The sequence below is a fragment of the Centroberyx gerrardi genome, chromosome 22, assembly GCF_048128805.1.
Source record: "Centroberyx gerrardi isolate f3 chromosome 22, fCenGer3.hap1.cur.20231027, whole genome shotgun sequence".
NCBI lineage: Eukaryota > Metazoa > Chordata > Actinopteri > Beryciformes > Berycidae > Centroberyx > Centroberyx gerrardi.
Window position 1 is genome coordinate 18,168,555 of NC_136018.1, and position 19,455 is coordinate 18,188,009.

General features: G+C 46.1%; 1 protein-coding gene across 1 annotated transcript in view; it reads right to left on the bottom strand.

Moving 5' to 3' along the window:
* Nucleotides 1–19,455, bottom strand: part of LOC139909750 (partitioning defective 3 homolog) — a 352,335-nt gene that overhangs the window by 10,462 nt on the left and 322,418 nt on the right. The window contains exon 22 of the mRNA XM_078291260.1: nt 2,803–2,923. Coding sequence (XP_078147386.1) covers nt 2,803–2,923 — 121 coding nt within the window. The remainder of the gene's footprint in view (nt 1–2,802; nt 2,924–19,455) is intronic.

A 19,455-nucleotide genomic window follows, 5' to 3' on the forward strand; every position in this document is an offset into this window, starting at 1 on the left:
TTTCCGTTTCACTAACAAAATATGACGTTTGAATGGAAAACTACATGCGGAGAATGAGTGTTTGCCCAATGGGTGTATATTTACCACTCAGCCCTGCCTCTCCCTGTGCAGCTCCAAAGCCCTGATTCATTTGGATTACTTTGCTTGATTTTACAGTCTATTTAGTCCTTCAAAAATAATGTTTTCTTTTCACCAGCATCTCCAGTGGCCATATGTGTCACATTTCACTTTTCCCCTCCTCCTCTCCTTTTCACATTACCTCATGTCTAGATGATTGCCCTGTTCATCTTGAATAGAGCCATATCCATTTTGCTTTTAGATGACACTATGACAGGATTTCACTTGAGTTCCTCTAATCAGTGTCAACACATAACATGGGCACTCGTGTATCTCCCCTAACAAGCTCTGCCACTGTGAATCCTTGTTCACAAGACTAAAATAACATGAAAGAAGACTAATAAAATAGACTTCAATACTCCAGGGACGGCCCTATATCTTATTACCAGTGGAATAGCGGGGGTACGCTCAACAATGTCAACAATCACAAGCAATTAGGAGCTCAGAGGCTCAGAGAGACAGAGAGCCTGAGACTGTTCTGTGCTGAACAAACAGTTAACATCTCCTTTCTTCAGAGAGAGAGAGAGAGAGAGAGAGAGAGAGAGAGAGAGACAAAGATGTTGAGACATTAGAGAAAGCTGGTGGCTTTCAACGATTTTCAACCATCAGCAAGGCTAACACTGAAGCTAATCCAGGGCAAATAGAGTCAGCCATGCAGCCTTCCGCTGTATAGGAATGTGGTGTGGAAGTATGGTGTCATGGCTGATCCCAGGCAAACCCTCCAGGCAAGGTTATGTCTAGCCCACGCTCATTTAGACAGTGAGGAAAAACAACCAAAGATGCCTCCCACGTCAGACCTCCATTCCAAACCAATCTAATTGTCAAACTGGACTCTGGACACTGATAATTCTCCAGTGGGAGAATATATGGAGGGGGGAAAAAACATGGATGCCAAATATTTCAACTTCAAGGGCTGACATTCTGACCCCACAATTTAGGAAATAGTTCTACTCAGTGCCGTAATTAGCCACTAATATTTTCACATCCCCCCCTCCTCCACACCCAGGTCAGAAAGTCACAGGACAAAAAAAAGCCATGTCTGTCTCAAGCCATTACATCGCAAAGACACACAATTATTTGACCTTTGACCTTTTCCTGGCCAGCTAGACGTATGTATTTGGCTGCATTAGTGTTCCTAGCATTCCTAGAAGAAGATAAAAGGATGACTGACCTTAAACAAAGTATGAACCAATGAGTTATATGAATTACAACAAAACCAGTAGAGATAGCTATTACATAAATATGCATATGATATGGTATATGGAAATATTTTCCTCAGAAAGGCAGCGTGGTACAGACAAGCTACTTTACTTACATTCTAGGCACAGCTAAACTTTTCATGCACAGCGTGGGGGAATATGAGATAAATCACGTTTGAATAAATTAACAAAGGAATTAACTTGATTACATTTTTGCAATTATGAAGAGTAAATCCCATTGCTGTTACAGATCAATCATGGAGGAGGAGAAAACGGTTAAAAAAAAAAAAAACCTGTGCTCAATTTTTAATTTTGAAAATCCCTTTAATCAAGTCTAATGGAAATTAAAATGAAGAGTGCGGTGCAGTGTCTTCAATTTCTCTCCCCCTATTTGCCTCCAAATCCTGAATAGTCACTTGTCATCAAATGGGCCCCCTTCTTTTCATCTCCTCTCCTCCTCCCAGCCACAGTGGCTCATATTTCCAGAAGGCAGAAATGGCACAGACAAAGATGAGTAATTAGCAATTAGTTCCAGGTCAAAGGTCGAAGCCGAAAATTAGAAATAAGCCGGAGAAATTTGGCAGAAGTTTCAGTGACATGAGTCTTGACAGTTTGGCAGGCATTCAGAGTTTAGTATCAGAAAGGATGACAATATCAGAGGAAGGAGGCGCTTCATGCAAGAAGTTGAGGTCAGTAAATTACTTCTTACTCATTTCAAAAGTAATATCATTACTTTACTTCTCAGTCCCTGGGAGTGGTTTATTACAGTAGCCTACTTATTCTAATGCTTTTGTGTTACGCCGCCAAAATTGCAAATTGCATCCTCTCTTACCTTCAAAGACTGGGAAAACTAAATTACCTCTCCTGGGAATGATCAGAGGAAACAAATAGCGTTCATGCATAGTGTTTTTGTCATGCTTTGGCTCAGACAAATCAGCCAGAGGAAACAAACTTTACTGTCATGTTTTCATCTAGGCTAGATCAAATAAACTGGGGAGTGGGGATAATCATGGTTTTTGGATAATTCAACTTCAATCTGATGCTTAGAGCGGGTGAATAACAACAATAACGATAACAATAGTTGGTGTTATTTTTGCATTGGTAACTGTAATATTATTAGTGATTCGTTACAGTGCTGGAAAAAGCAATGATATTATGGTAACCTGTTACAGAGTAGTGCGTTACTTCCCAACTCTGGTTGAGGTTAGTTTGGGTCACATCCAAACAGACAGGCAGAGAAGTAAATGTGGGAGCGGGTTCAGCAGGATTAGGAAAGGAGCTGAGGTAAGTGGAGGGAATCCATTTAGTGGCTGGTGGCTTTGGAGATGATTTGAGTGTCCAGGGGTGTATTGGAGGAGGGTGTGTGTGTGTGTGTGTGGATTTATTCTCGGAGCTCTGAAGGCAGGGTATTTTGGGGGTTTTGTGTTTAGGGGTCCGTGCAGCTCAGCGCTGCTCCAGCGGAGCGCGGCGCCTATCGGACACTCACCCAGGGCTGGTCGAAGCTGTAGGTGTGCCGGCGTTCCTCGGGGTCCTCCTCCTGCTTGGCCTGCTGGAACTCGTGCCTCAGCCTCTGTATCCGGTCATGGTTACTGGGAGCCATTTGACTGCTGGGAGATAAAGAGAGGGAGAGAGAGAGAGATAACGTGAGAGTTATTAAGTGTTATTTTCGCGCCTTGAAAGTGCCTTGAAAAGCGCTATATAAATGTAATCAATTATTATTAATTATTATTATTATTATTATTTTCCAGCTAGGCGGTGTTCAAAAAGAAGACCTGTTACATTACTTGACCTAGCAACCTATCACGTATTAGCCTGATATTCCCTGAACCAATCACTAGTGACTGACATATCCGGCGTTTTTTTCAGTGACACTGATGCTGGGCGTATTTACTAACTTCACCAAGAATGTGAAGAATTAAGGGGATGATTTCAACAAATATTATTAGGCCGAAATGCCAATGAAAAACCGTTGCACGAACGGTTCAAACTTTAGTCCCGCCCACAAAAGCTCTGATTGGCTCGATTGTCGAACAACAACACCAGACTCTCTAAATCGCTTGACAAAATCCGAAAAGCGATTCAGGAGTCTGGAACCAGGCTAATTACAGATGCTTCTTCATATGTAAATAATTCACTCGCCCACCCTAACACCCCTTTCAAATTGCGTCCAAGATCTTCCGGATCCGTTGATCTGTCGGTCGTGATTTCCCCTCTGTGGAACTGATTGACATGCCTGTGCGCTTTCCCCTCCCCACCCTCCCCACCTCCAGCCGCTCCTCCTGAACATCCCTATAACAGAAAGTGTCCCTCGTGCACCATTGTGAGTGATGCATGTCCCTCTTAGACTGGAGGAGAATATCGGCCCATTATGGTATGCAGTCATTAAACACTGCACTGTGGAAAACCCTCATTTACATCCCCTTCATTAAAGGGCTTTGAGGGGCCTGTCAATAGGAATCAATAGCCTTCCCTCAGCTTAATCAGGCTCCCCTTTTATCACCAGCAACAGAGGCAGCACATGACAAAACGCATAATTATGATGAGACAACCGGCTTGATAATAGGCCCGCGCTTATGCATACCGCAGGGAGGAGGGAGACGAAAGGTTAGGCGGGTGAGGGAATTCGCGGTGGGAAGGTGGAGGGGTAGGGAGTGGGATGGATGGGAGGAGGGAGGGATAGATAAAGAAGAGGAGGGGGGGGGGGGGTATTCTTGGGCGAACAAGGGAAAGGTTAAGCAAGTGCATGTGAAAAAGAAAGCAAAGAAAGTCAGGAGGAAATAACAGAAGACAACACCGGCAAGACGGAGGGGAGAAAGGTACGAGCGGACGAAAGGGGGGGAGCGAAAAAAAAAAGAAAGAAAGCAGAAAACGTTTTCAAAATGGACGCTCGACACCGCTACCTGTCACCCTGTCATTGTGTGTGTCCTCCTGAGTGGCACTTACAGGTGGCACGCCAGCGGTGGAAGTGATTGCTTATTTAGGCCCAGAGGATTCTGGGCGCAATTACGCCGATAATTGCAGATTAGAGTGAGCACATCCTTCTGATGATAATGGGCACTAGGACGCGCTGCCAATCAAGCTTCATTAAAAGCACACTAAATAGCACCTCATAAAGGATGCACAGGGCTCGGTGCATGCCCCTGAATAGCACTTGGTGAGACGCGGTCGTCCTGTTATTTGTACGGCCTGATCAAAATCAATTGTATTAGTTATACCCCATTTGATTCCTATAGCGTTATGTGTATGGGAGCGCAGGGAGTATACATTAGGCCTTTTATGTGGATGTGGGCAATTAAGTGGCTCATTGGCGTGTGAGGTGGCTTATGCTTTTAGGCAGGGGGTGTGATGGTGCAATCCTGCTATTACTGTTCATTGCAAAATCAATGGTCCATTTCTGTTTGCATGAGGTGGCTTGAATGGCAAACGCAATGTTAAAGAAATTAAAGTACTCAATTGTAGTCTATGAACAACAGAACATACATTATGTATATACAACACATATATACCAGACACTATTCTCCATCTGCTTCGTGTCTTCAATTTCGTTTTGAATAATATAATGACGACACTGAAAGGCTCATTAAAGATGTGATTCTGTTATCAGTTAACAGAATTATAGTCAGTGTTCATTTCAGCTAAAACACTGGCGTTGTAAGAGTTACACAAAACCATGCAAGACGTTTGCAGCTCCAGGAAGAGTGTGTTTTGTTGTTCTGAGTCCTGTGTAAATACCAACGTTATCTGCTCCATATGCACAGCAGGTCCATCTGTTGAGTTTCATCTAACTGTTTGCTGATGCAAAAAACACCAGCACTCCCTCAGGTTTCCCTACAGATATGTAGCACTCAAGTGGATGGGGATGGGGATGGGGATGTGGGGGGGGGGCAACAACAGTGCCTCAGCTGCAAGGTAGACACACACACACACACACACACACACAGAAACACATGTCGTACATTACAGAGCATGAAACTGGTAAGGAAAGACAACACAAGCTAAACGAATTTTCCTGGAGCTCCCCGAGTGTAAACCTGCTAAAACACATTGGGCCGCGTGTTGACATGCTCGCTATCATCCGTGCTTGTCGGGAGAGAGGCTTGACATGATTGTAATGGGTGGAAAAGGACCCAAAGATGGATATGGGAACTCCAGTGCATGCAATTAGCTTAATCCCTTAGGCTGGTCGTAGAGAAGACCAAGTCGTTCAGTCCAAACAAACAGCCTCGTAAATTTCTCTCTTTGACCCTCCGGGGAGGGTCAGTGCTTCCATCAGCACCTATAACATGCACCATTGGGCTAGAGGAACCAGAGGGGGAGAGCCAGCTGGGGACCCGAGAAACAGGGCCACAACCCGGGCTATAAACAAGCCTATGTGACTCCATATACACTCACTACACAATAAGACCTATTGCCCTTCTCTCACCCACTAAAGCATCAATCTGAGAGAGAGGGGTGGTTTGGTAATGTAACTGGAGAACCAGTGCGGTGGTGGTGGTGGTGGGGTGCGGGGCAGCTGGGAGGAGATCAGCCAAGACAAGATCTCCAGCAAATTAAAGAAATGGCAGCACAGGACTTCAATATATTTTTCAAAGCGCTACAAATGGAAATTGCATCGAGTAGCGGCCGGGAGGAACGGGGGGGGGAAATCGAACGAGGGGTGAATTTGTCATGGTAGTTCAAAGGAGGCCTGCGCACTATCTAGATTATCTCCAGGGGCTTCTCCTCTCCGGCCCCCACCCACCACGGCGGTTCAAAGTTGATGGGATTCTTTGAGGACGCTCGGTGGGAATCTCCAGTACAAAGATATTCAAATGCACGGGGAGCGGGGAGCTAGAGTCAAGCAACTAGGAGGCATCAGGAGCTGCCCAGCATCCCTGCAGCAGCCAGGCACCGCAGCGGCCCTATCTCCATACATAAAGAAGATGGATTCAGCCGCTCGCCCCGAGAGCTCCTGAATGCTTAAGCACCTCAATGCGCAATTAGTCAGCGCGACCGTTGCCGACGCATCAGGTGTCACCGCTTATAAATACCCTCCTGAATACATCAAAGTCCATAATGGGCCTGCAAAACAAGACCTCAGAGGAGAAAAAATGGGGGAAAAAGCTGGTAGCAATTTACGTCAGCGGACCGCCCCGGCAATTAGGATGAATGTCTCACCTGGCCCAGCGACGGGTGCGTATGAGGGAATATGAATGAGCGCTGCGCATCGGGTTTGCTACGAGCCATGTGTTTGTGCATAAGGGAAAAAGGTCACAGGTTGTGTGAGCGTGCTCAGGGGTGCGGCGAGGCCGTCTGCATCGTGATCGCATGAGCACCGCGCGGCGCGGTCCCACTGCAGTTTTTCCGAAGGTCCTTCCTTTGAAATGGGAGTCAATGGAAAATGGGATGCCGGCCGCCGAGTAATTAAAGTGCATGGGGGAGATAAAGTATCCATATGCCACAGCATTTTCGCAGCCAGCATCATTCTGCCCTGTATAATGAGATTTGCTCAATATTCATCTGTGTGTTCCCAGGCTGAAATGTCAGCGCTTGGCCTCTCAGCTTGGCCACGGTTCTCCCATATGCATGCAAACATATACACACACACACACACACACGACACACACCGACACACAGACAAAGAAACAGACGCAGAGACACTGACAGGCTCACACTCTCGCTCTCTCCCTTTCTCCTCGCATACTGTACAAACGCTTGCTCTGTACTCCGTAAAGTCACACTACCGCCGTATTTATAGCTCACATGAAAGCTTATTTGTGAGAGGTGAACCTGTGAATTCACAGGCATGCAGAGGCAGGTCAAACAACAGGAGGGCCCATCTGAGCAACAACCCCTCCCCTCACCCCCTCCTCCCCCTCTGCCATCTCCTCCTTCCCCTTAATAAGAGTGCATTATGAAAAATATGCACATAATAAAGAGGTTACCAGTACCGCAATAGGGGAACTAAGTAGAAAACGCCAAGAAGCAACAAAAAATAAGCCAAGAGGTTATTACACTGGTGATGAATGCAGCTTTGTGAGCAAATAACGATGCTGAACGGTCTTATCCATAGCACCTTACAATACCATGATTTATATGGGAGCACATGGAATGAGCATGAGCATGAGAGCAACATGGAAAGAGACAAAGGACGAGGTGTGTGTGTGTGCGCGCCCCAGTCCCACCTGTGTTCTTCAACCTGACCTGCTGACAGGGGTCATGCGCTCTCTAAGGCCGCGATGGGGGTGTGCGGACGCCCGTCTGCGTAATAGTCATCCTTTGATCCAGGAGGATTTGGCAGATGTCACACACACCACAAGGCTTAGGCCAGGATGCAAACTATGCCACAGTCTCCCCCCCCCCTCTCTGCTGCTGCTGTTGGTGGATCAAAGCCGCAAGTTGCCGAGTCCCAGCATGCCCCATAAACACCGCCATCGGCCAATAAAGGACTAATCCAATCAGAGAGAGTGTAGCATGCGTCATATGACCATTCGAAAGGTCAGCGGGTCGGCCCTGGCCAATCAGAGCGAGAACAACAGAGCGTTATAATCCCGAGGATCGAATTTCACTGGATGAAGTTTGACAGGAGTTCTGAGAGTTGTCTGTGTGATAGGAGAGTGTCCCAGATTTGTTCATTTCCAACTAAAGCGAAGGCCAAACTGTTGGGGCTTCCGTGTGACTTTAAAATCAGACAGGCGGTTATTTCTTATCTGATCACTGTCGATTGAAATTCTATCAGATTATCTGGTTTCTCGCTCTGGCCTCAATATCTCCGTGCAGCAGATGAGGGGGGGCAGACTTCTTAAGTTAGCCCCCTTTGGCAATCTTGCATCAAGTCAAAGGCTTTAGCTCATCTTTATTCCATGGCCCTGTGGACTTTCATTTATTTCAAAGGCAGAAAGATGAGGTATTTTTTTTGGTGGGGAGATGGACAGCCTTTGGGACCCACCGAGAAGATAGAAAGAGATTAGATCTGCATTACCGCTGGTCATTTCTGAAGGGGAGAGGGACAAAGATAAAACACACAGTTTTTTTTTTTTTTTAGTCTTCAGAGGAAATCAACAGATATCGGCCGATCTGCCATGATTTCTGCAGCAATCAAATGGAAGCATTTGCGGCATATAGCTCTCTCCCTTCCTTCCAGCGTTTCTCTCTCTCTCCCCTTTAGCCCATCACAAAGTTTCTCTCTCTGTTACTCTTTCTTTTTCTTTCCCCACCCTCAATCTTTTTTTTTTTTAATCTTTTCTCTTCCCTTTCCTTCTCTCTTGTCTTATCTCTCTCCTTTCTTCCTTTGTCTTCTCATGCATTTTTATCTCCCCATGCCTCAGTCCTCCTCTGTGGCTACAGGGATAGGTCATGAATTCCCCTCTGTCCCCCCCCCCATCATCCTCTCCCACTAGCCTGGTAAGTGACAGCTGCAGGCTGGACAAAGGCCTGATAATACCCTGGATTTGTCAGGCTCTGACTTCACCCATGTCCCCCTGTGACTGATGCACCGACAGTGGCGCCGCGCCAGCTAAAAACCGTAGGCGTGTGTGCGTGCGTGCGTGTGTGTGTGTTCGTCTATCCATGGTTCCACAGTTCCTTTCAGACTCCAGAGCAGCCCATATGGGGTCCTAAGAGGCCATCATCTGAAGTGCCTGCCCAGGCTGTGGTGGTGGCGTGACCGGGGAGCGCGGAGCTCTGATTTGCGGGGGGAAAGAAGCGACGCCTGTAGAGCGGTAGTCCCTCAGTCAGGCGGTCCGGCACGGCTGGCCCCCGGTGTACCGTTCATCTCCCGCTCCCCTATTGTGAGAGGCTAACAAACAGCTCTGCCCTGAAGGGACCCACGGAGGGCCCTCGACTAGGAACACGCAGCTGAGAGAGAGAGAGAAAGAAAGAAAGGAAGCGGTTCTTCGTTCACCCCTCGGTCCCTTTAGAGACCCTCAGTATCTCAAAAGCCCCATTTGCAGTAGCACACGCTCAGCCTGTTGCCCCCCTCCTCTGCCCCAACTCCACCCCTAACAAGCCATCCTCAACCACACAAGGGTTGCTTTATTGTCCCAGGGACACATGCCACAAAAACAGTACTCACTCCCATGCACTCTATCTCTCTCCGTCAAATGTGTTCTCTTTGCTCTCTTCTGTCTGGGGGATTGCCAAAATACAGGTGCACGCGAGGAAACAGCCTTGCAGCTGTCTACTAGTGAGAGGAACACCACCGATGCCTTCTGCCCTGCCTTTTCATTGGCGTGTTTTACGGCTTCGGTTCGAAAAGAGAATGCGCTGGAACTGATCAAAGGCGCTTTTGTCTTTGCGCGTATTTTCTTTCCTGATTGCAGCTCTCTGGATGTAGGACTTAAACAAGGTTAACCCTTGTGATATCTTCATATTCTGTATGCTCCCCTTGCCCTCAGGTCAAAAATGACCCGCTCTCACTGTCCCTTGGAGTATAAAGCCTCTTCATTTAATTTTTAACCCAAAATCTATTTTGCATGAAGAAACAACCTGTCACATATCAACAACTTGGGGAATAACTGTGTTTTCCTACCTCACAGTCCAGGTATTCTGTATTTATTCAGTGTACACCACTGTGCTGTACGGTTTTACTGTAAAATATACATCATAAGTGGACTAGTACTGAAGCACCCCTGACTCTATTTCTTGCGAGAAAACTATTTTTCTTGTGAGAAAAAGAGTGCTTCATCGCTACTACATCATTTATATATATATTTTTAAATTTTATTTAGTCTGTAATTGATTTAATAACTCAAAAATGACCAGAAGACAATCTTTGTACCCTGATAGTGTACAGCTTATCCTCCTGAGACCCAGGGGAAAAAAAGTTTCTGAATTTTGATTTTCTTGATATATTTTAAGTGTTTGGAGTAATAAAAACAAGCTACAACAGATAAAAACCATATACTGTATATTTTCATTTATCTTTTATAGTATGTCCTCTGTAGAGGACACCAGGACTCAGTACATATAAAATGATTATCCGATCATACAATGCACCTAATATAAATTGTTATATTAGCTCATCACTTCAACACTACTAAGTGCACTATTATGACTGATAATGATATGTAGGCTATGTTTTTGGTTTGTCTAATTTATTCTATTGCTTTAAAGATTTTCGGTAACACTTTATATTAGGTGTCCATTAATAGGCACGTACTAACCACTTCCCATAATAAATGCCTTGGTAGCTACTAATAGATTAAAAGAAACCCACAAACTCACTTTAGAATAGGGGGTCAGAATGTCTAGGCAGTTCAGTTATTAGGCACAGATTATGTATAGAAAACAAGAAAATAACTGTGTCCTATTGTATGCAGAAGGTGGAAAATATAGAAAGTGAGACCCGATGTCCTCTACAGAGGACATTATATAAATAGGCTTTCATTTCATGTTTAAAAAAGTTACACTTTACTGAAAACTCACTAAAACTGTTCCTCAGGTGTTTACATACAAGAAACAATCTAAATATTTAAACTTTAATCATTTAAATTAGAACCTTGGTCCATAAAACGTCTTTATTGGAATAGCAGCCATTTTGGAGAACCAGGAAGTACAAGTTCACATGGTCCCGCCCCCAAACATGTTACATCATTTAAAAGCCCATGATGAGCTCTTACAGGCACAGCAGCAATTATCATGATATCATGAATGGTCTGGAAGATACAACTATAAACTTAATGTCCTCATATATAAAAATATAACAAAAGGTAAACGTTTTCTAATTGTAAGAAGTCATTGAATTTCACGCAGAAAAAAATACATTTAGGAGGTTTTCACTGCTGTTAAACTCAGAAACGGGTCATTTTTGACCCGAGGACAACACGAGGGTTAAAGAAACAAGGTCATGATGTAGATTGAAAAACAGACTTTTATTGTGTGCTGGGCTAATATACTTTATTATAATATGGATGACTAATTGTGGTATGCCTGAATAATGTAGATTTTTAAAAAAAATTCTAATTAGCATACATCCCACATGTTAGGAGCTGTGGAATTAGAAGGCCATTGTGGGGAGATCTGGTGCACAGAACAGCCACTTTAGGTATCACACAGCGCGACTAAGCGATAACATACAGCCGAAACAAGCAATTTTACAAGCAAAATTATCATTGCACCTGCAATTACCACAGAACTGTGCAATCCATCTTTAAAGGTAGGTACTTTTTGTCTTCTCATTCTACTCATAAAGTGACTAAGTTACCCAAGGTAACTAAGGTACTATAAAAAAAAAAAAAAAAAAAAGATCACACATACTGTGCAGCCGTACAATGTGTATCAAAGATCTATGGCTTTAATGTAATTGTGTTCTTGTGCTTCCAGATGAAGGCAGAAGCACCGTCTATGCTTCTGCAAAAGCAGGCACTGGACAAAGACATGGAGAGACTGCAGCAAAAAGGCCAGCAGCTTGAGAGGGAGAATAAACGAATAGACGAATAAAGAGGTAGAGAAGAGGGAGAGGCTAGATAGACAGAGAGAGGACGTGGCTAGCTGAGGTGTCGCTTTATGAATAAGATGAAGCAAACCGATTGTCCACTATATAATTCATCAGAAATATTTCTTTTTTTTTCTAGAACGTGAAAGAACAGCATCAACTCCATCTCAAAATGACCAGGGAGAAAGAGTGCCAGTCTCCGCGCCGGAGCCAGATGAGAAGAGAGGAAAAGGTCCTGGCGCGGTGGACGGAGCATCTCGCCCTGATGAGGGAACACCTGGAGGACAAGATGCAGGCTGAAAAAGAGCAATACACTGCAGAGAAAGAACGGGAGAAAACACCGACGAGGAAGAGGTCAAGAAGCTGAGGAGGGACTTGGAGCTGGAAAAGAAAGGACTTATTGGAGAAAGAGAGGCCCTTCAAAAAGAGGGTGACCAAATGAGCGTGATGAGGAAGGCCTTCCAGTTGGAGAAGGACAACTGGGAAAAAGACAGAGAGGCCTTCCAAAAGGAAACAACAGCCCAGCGCATGAAGAGGAAGACCTACATTAAGGAACAGGCGGGGATACATAAGATGAGAGAGGCCTTCAACAAAGAGGCTGACGCGATGAAGCAGAAGGAAAACATCAGCACAGATAAAGAAAGAGCGATGACGATGGAACCGAACATCAAAAGTATGACAGGCAATATTGTCAAAACAACAGCCGTCATCCAGACATCACCCAGCCTCCCCTCAGTCTGGGCCTGCAGAGACGCTGCAGAAGCAAAGGGAAACAGAAGATGAGCGAGGCCTTCAGCGAAGAGGCGGCCAAGACGTCACCCAGCTTCACCTCAGTCTGGGCCTGCCGGGACGAACAAGGCAACTGCGGCTGCATGAAGAGCCGTTAACATCCCGGAAAAATCCCAAGCATTGAATAAAATTTGCACTATTTCGCATAATGCATAATGTCGTCAGTGTGTTTTGATTTAAAGATACTATATGACATTTATGGGAAGTTTATCCTTAGTAAATTAATTAATACATTAACTTCTTTGCATTCATTTTCTGATGAGCAAAGCATTAAACACGCTCATTAGGATGTAATACATCAATAACTAACAACTATGACACAGAAATCATGTCATTGTATATTTATATATGTAACAGCAATATGTTCAATATATATGCAATATTCTGCACAATATAGATGCACAGTAGACTAGTTTAAGTGAAGACTGGTGACAAATCCCTGCAAATTGCAGTGGCAAAAACACGCCCCCCTTGAAAGAAAACAGGTGCGACCTCTCCGAAAAAAAAAAGAAAAGAGGAACCAAAAGTGCTTTGGGTTGTTTTGAAAACCTCCCAACTTCCAACATACGGCCTGTGACTTTAACGGAGATGGGACGCTACAGGCCGGCTACATGGCTCCGGGCAATGCTTTGGCAGAGACAGTCGGACGGCCGGAACATTCCAGGTTAAAAAAAACACAGGAGCGGACGCTCAGGTGCAGTCCGGAGATTTATCAATTATTCAGCTGATCCTGTGAGGCGGACGGCAGCTGCTCTAACTCAGAGCGAAGGACAGACAGGAGGTCGTACTGGCTGTCCGTTTGAAGCGAATGTCGGTCTCTCACAGAGGCCGAGTTCACAAAGTTTCTGTTTCGGAAAAAAAAGCCTTGCTGTGTTTGACAGCAGAGATCAGGTGCTCCATGTGTGTTTCATTAAGGAAGACCGAATTTGTACTTCTAAATACTGCCATCCCTCGGTCATTAAATCCGAATGATGTATGAGCGTATACAGCACAGTAAACTATTCACAGAGCAGCACATGAGATAACTGCAGAGTATACAGATGACTAGTGAGATTAAACTCCTACATGTACGTTCTAAGAAAACATTACCCATGATTGATTTAGCTACCTGTCATGAGTTACGCCAAATCCAATCCTATGTAACCCAATTTAAATCCAGCAACAGCAACCATATCTCTGACTATCTTTTCAGGCTAAAGAGGAATGCCATGGCTCTTTGAGAGAAGCTAAGATATCCTCAGACCGCATAAAACATTACCCAAAGGGCAGAAAAGACAACATAAACACGGCCGGTTCTACTGTATAAAGTCGCAGCCGAAAAATTAATATGGGCGACCAGCTCTCCGAGAACTTTCTTAAGCGCAAATGCCGGCAACTTTTCTATAAGTTATTTTCTGGGAAGAAAGGAGTGAGGCGGCTTTTGACTGACAGCTGCAACCTCCATAAAGAAAGAGATGAACTTTGATGTTAAGGCCCGTAATCCCAACCCATTGATTCAGAGGCACTCGCTCGCTCGCTCGCTCGCTCTGAGAGAGAGAGGCTCGGAGTGTGGCTGCGACTGCCTAATGTATTCACACACGGGCGCAAACACAAACACACACACACACACAGGCCTACACATATGCACGTACACAAACCAGAGTAAGTTCAGAGCAGTGCCACTCTGTAATGAGACAAAGCTCCGCTGCATGCTAATGATTAAAGCTAATCGCATGCACAAAGATGCTAGCAAACACATACACACAAACATTCACTTGCACCCTTACAAACACACTTACTGGATAATGCTGTAGAGAACTTAGTCCATAAAATCATGTGTTGTTTGAATAACGAAATTGTCATTTTCTTCTTGTTTTTTAATATTGCATTCATTCATTTTTATTTCAATGTAGTATTAAAACAGTATGAATGTGTCAAGTCACATGGGGGAATAATTTGTGATAACCTCTGTACTGCATAGTCTCATGGCTGTTTATGTTGCCCAATAGGGGCGTCTGACGTGTCAACATTCCACTTCTGGGTAAGGAGAGTGAAGTGTCAGTCTTAAATAAGGTGTGAAGGCCATAAGCTAAAGTATCCATCTAAACAGGTTGGCTCCGCTTTTATGAGGCCATCAGCCTTTAAAGACAGCTTTTATGAGATATCAGCTAGCCTGACACTAAGAGGGCCAGGCGAGAAGCGAGATGGGGGTATACTATATGACTCTGGCCTTCGATATACTCTTTTATGGATGTGGACACCAAAATATTTGGTCTAAGTATAGCTTGGCTCCATGAAATATGAAATTCGTCGCTGTATTTTGTATTAAGCGACCTCAAATGAAACGGGCCACGTTGCCCAGTGAGGTCGGAATGGTGGACAAGTCACCTTCGAAAGGTTTTTCTGTCGGAGCGTCACTCCAGAAAGGCAGAGAGGGGATGAGGAATTTGCCCGAGGAGCCGGCTAGACGATCGTCAGCGCTTAGACAACGAGGAGCCGGGCGGATCTTGAGACGGGCTCCTCCAGCCAAGTGTGGATGCCTTAAACGCTTTGGGCAAAATGGACGCCAAGTCTGAAGTTTAACAACCTGCTAGATGAGAGTGAGTAAACTGTTGAGAGCGCGAGGGGGAGGGAAATGACAGAGAGAGGGAGAAAAACCTACCAGACTAATGGATTTAGCAAGCTTTCAAGTTTTGGAGAGGCGGAAGAGGAGAGAGAGACGGGGGGGGGGATGTCCTGCTCGTTCTCCATGTTTCTCCGTCCTGGTGTATTGCCACAGTTAAACTCCACATGGAAACGGTCTCCAACCTGCCTGTCCAGGTCCGACTGAGCTCAACACACAGCTGTGCGACCCCACAACCCCCTGCCAAACCCCTCCCTCTCACTTAGCCGATGACCTTGCCGGCACAACTCGCTTTTCGCTTTGCATTTTTTTGAAACCGTCTCATCCTTCAGCTGCTCTCGCGTGCTGGAATGCCCGCTGGCAGCTTATTAGAGAGGCGCGAGTTTTTCGAGCACAGCGTGCCACAACTCCGCTACAGTAGCGGGGAAAACAGACAGGCTGGCGAGAGGCAAATTCAAAGACAGGCTTTCGGGGTGAGCTCCCGCTAAAAAACAGAGAATAGGATGGAAGGATGGAAATATTATTCACATGAAGACAGAAGAGTCGGTGATGCCAGCTACCATCAAACCCCAGCCGGTCCCTTTATCCCTGCTCCTTGTCATCCAGTGTGCCATTCAAAACATCTCATATTTCAAGTGGTGGTAAATTTACCTTCTCCCGCTAGCTCATGTCTGGGCGACTAGATGTACTGTTCATATCAAAGAAACTATCTCCCTAAGACACCAAATGCAATAATCAGACAGAATGTACTATTATGGTTTGCTTAATGCAAATGTATGCAAAGGAATCAGCATGTGAATGAACAGATGAATCCACTCCAGCTGCGGATATTGCGCATGCAGCTGACCCTCTCTCACTCGTTTACTATTCTAGCACAAAGCCAGAGAGACACACTCACTGGCTACCTAGCCGAATGAAAGGCTAATATTAGATTTCAAATGGGCCTATGTAATGGCCGCGCATTTGCCATGCATTACATATGTATTCAGAAATGTATCATTTGACATCTGGTGCATGATTTCCAGTGGGACCGGCTAGTTTGGAAGGTTTCGTCCTCCACTGCGGCATTTCTGGTCACATGTACTCTCTCTTTTTATCCCCATTAGCAGCTAACAAGCTGAGCAGATATATCCTGTCGTCTGTTAGGGAAGCCAGGTCCCCCCGGCTCCTTCTGGAAGGCCTATACAGTACCTGTAAAGTATCTCATTTACCCCAGCGCGACGTCACACTGTGCTGAATGCAGACAATCGCTCCCTTTCCAAATGTCAATGTCTGACGCTCAGCGGGCAAGCCACGAGCCGACGGTAAATAATTCACACCAGCCCTCCCAAGCCCTCCTTGCCATCCCATGCACAAGCAGCCCCTAAGTCTTCTCTCTGCCCGACCCCCCGCGCCGCCACTACTTCCTCCATACATAATTAACGAGAGAGGCACGGCGGGACGCCCGTCAGTCAGCGCCCGGCTAGAGCCGGGGCCACTTTAAACAATAACAATATTGATAGTGGGAGTAATAAAGCAGAATTAAAAAGATGGATCCCGATGATTTTTTCTTTTTTTTTTACGCTCTCGGCACAGCTGGTCCCAGCTCTAAGTGGTGAGGAGAGGGAAGGGGGGGGGGAGAGGGGTGGCTGCTGGGGAGTGGATGGAAGGAGAGATAGAGGAAGGGAATGGAAGGAGCCCCGTTCCCCAACCCCCCCCTCCCCACCATCCCCTGGTGTCCCGCGCTGGCTGCTCTCCTCTCTCCCCTCCATTACTGGATTAAGGCCCGGAGAAACCTCTTCTGGGAGCCGGAGAGAGGGAAGAGGGAAGAGGGAAGAGGGAAGGGGGAGGGGGGTCAGGGGTCGCGACCCTCGGTAATGGCCACGCAGAGGGACGAGCGGAAAAAAGCCCAGGCCGGGGGCATCGTTTCAATTAGGTTATCAATGTTGTGTAATAATCAATGTGCGGGTCAGGAGGTTGGCAGATACTGACAGATGGGGGGACAAAAAAGAGGGAGAATAAAAGGGAAGAAACGAGGGAATCAGAGCGAAAAAGACGATAATCAATGTTCACATGACAATGCTTGGAACGATTTGTTTCCCATCCCTCTATATGAAGCCTCCTTGACTGATATCTGTATATGACATCAACAATCTGTGTTGAATAAACTATATCTATACTAGTACACAATAATTCAATAAGTCATCAAACCAACCAGCAGTCTGTCAGTGTTACTGCAGCAGTGCAGCATGCATACCAGTTCATAAAGTCACCAAATCAGATGAGTGGAGAAGAAACCCCCGCCAGTACCGCTATCTGCCATCGACCTCCGGGAGCCTTACATATGTTAATGCCCCTTCAACCCGTGACCCTGGCATTCATGACATCATTATCAGCCCAGCGAGACATAATGTTGGCCTGTCACCGCCATGATCTATGGCCGCCGTGGCTTTCCGCCTTAATGAAGCCGTAACGCCGCCTTAAACAGCCGAAGCCGCGACGGGCCTCGGCGCGGCCGTCACTCGGCCTAATGTGAGTACGCATCCATCATCTCGCATCAGACATCAATCAATCAAAAGCCCCTGTGACAGCTAGGCGACCCCCCACCCCCCCCACCCCTCAACCCCCTCACACACACACACACACAAACTCATCTAGTTCGCTGTGATTATGATCTCAATTATCATCATGACCGCGAGCCACCGCTCTCCCTGTGACCGACATGCTAATCAGGAGCATTGGCAGTCAATAAGGCAGGCGTGGAAAAGGCCATCGGGTGCAAACCGGGGTCTGGCATAATTATATGTTTTAATGTTCACTGGCTTAAATTAATAAGGTTGATAAGCTAAGAGAATATAATGAGCATTGGGGAGGAAAAAAGACACCACAAAAAAGTCAAACAGAAGCCGATTTTAAGTTCTTTCTTACTGAAGAATATGCGCACGTACTGCAAAAGCTGCTCCTGTGTACTGTGACTCTGCAGCGAGGCCGGAGAGCATCTCGTAGTGTCTTTGTCCTCCCCAGAGATTTAGAGGGCCATAACTGTCCAGCGGAAAGCTATGAGGTCAGCGGTGCCAGCTCCGAGACAAGCTTTTAGTCTGCAAGACGGCGGAGATGGCAACGTTCCCGCTGCACACACTTATGCACAAACACACACGCATGCACAAACACACACAGTTTCCCCCGTGCTCTTAGCGGCTGAGAGGCAGCAGCTAAAGCGGGTCTCGCTGGTCATTTCTTTAAGCCAACACACCGGGCCCCGGCCTGTCCCGTCCTGTTGTTTCTGCTCAGCCGCAGGGATTTGAAGCGGCGTAACTTAAGATGGGCTCTGGGCCTCGCCGAGCACACAGAGATCTGATAATGTTCCTCCACGCCTTTCAGCAGACAGCTAATAGGGATGACATTCTGCCATGAAGCTATAAGCTGCCAAACTGTCAGCGTTTCACAGGGGGGAGAAGTTGGGTTTTCTGTCTCTCTCTCTCTCTCTCTCTCTCTCTCTCTGCAGGTGACTGTTTGAGGCCTTCCCCAAATATGAGCTGTTATCACAAACCAGATCACAGTGTAATCTCTTCTAATCCTCTAACTAAACTGCTTCTGAGTCTGGAAAAACATAGGGGCAGAGAGAGAGAGAGAGAGAGAGAGAGAGAGAGAGAGAGAGAGAGGAGGGTAATAATAAAAGAAAGATAAAGAGAGAAGGGAAACAACCTGAAATCTGAGCGAAAACAGAGTTGTGTTCTTCAATCACAGAAATCGCTCTAATTAAGTTGATACACTTGGATTCAGCTCTGCCACTGCGATGAACTCTAGTCCGGCAATTCTGCTGCAGTCATGATAAGAAGCTGCAACTTCACGAGAGGAACAGCTGCGTTGACAGGGAGATGAAAAGAGCGATAGCTATTCTCCTAAAATTGTTCGCTCTCTATCTATCTCTACTCTTTGTCTCGACTCATATTCCCCTCTCTCACAGCACAGCAGCCGACGTCTTCGCGGGCGAGAATCCTATATGGACCCTCATTTTAAATGTGACACAGCAAAACACTCAGCCGAGCTCCTAATGTGCCTTTTACTGTCCGAGAGAATTATTCAGGCCTGGTTAGGTGGCTCACTTCAGCGCCGGGGGTTTTTGACTGCACTTAAAGCAGAGGAGAGCCGAGAGGCACCGGTGACAAAACACTGTCACCTTCAGGTGGTTAAAGGAACGGGTGACAGGCGAGGAGAGCAGTGACGCCGCTCTATCTCGGTGTGTGTGTGTGTGTGTGTGTGTGTGTCCCAGACAAGCCACAGAGGATTAACCCGTAGCGCTGATAAAAAGAGACCAAGCGGTCATGGGTCCGCCCACAGATGGCGACTGTGGC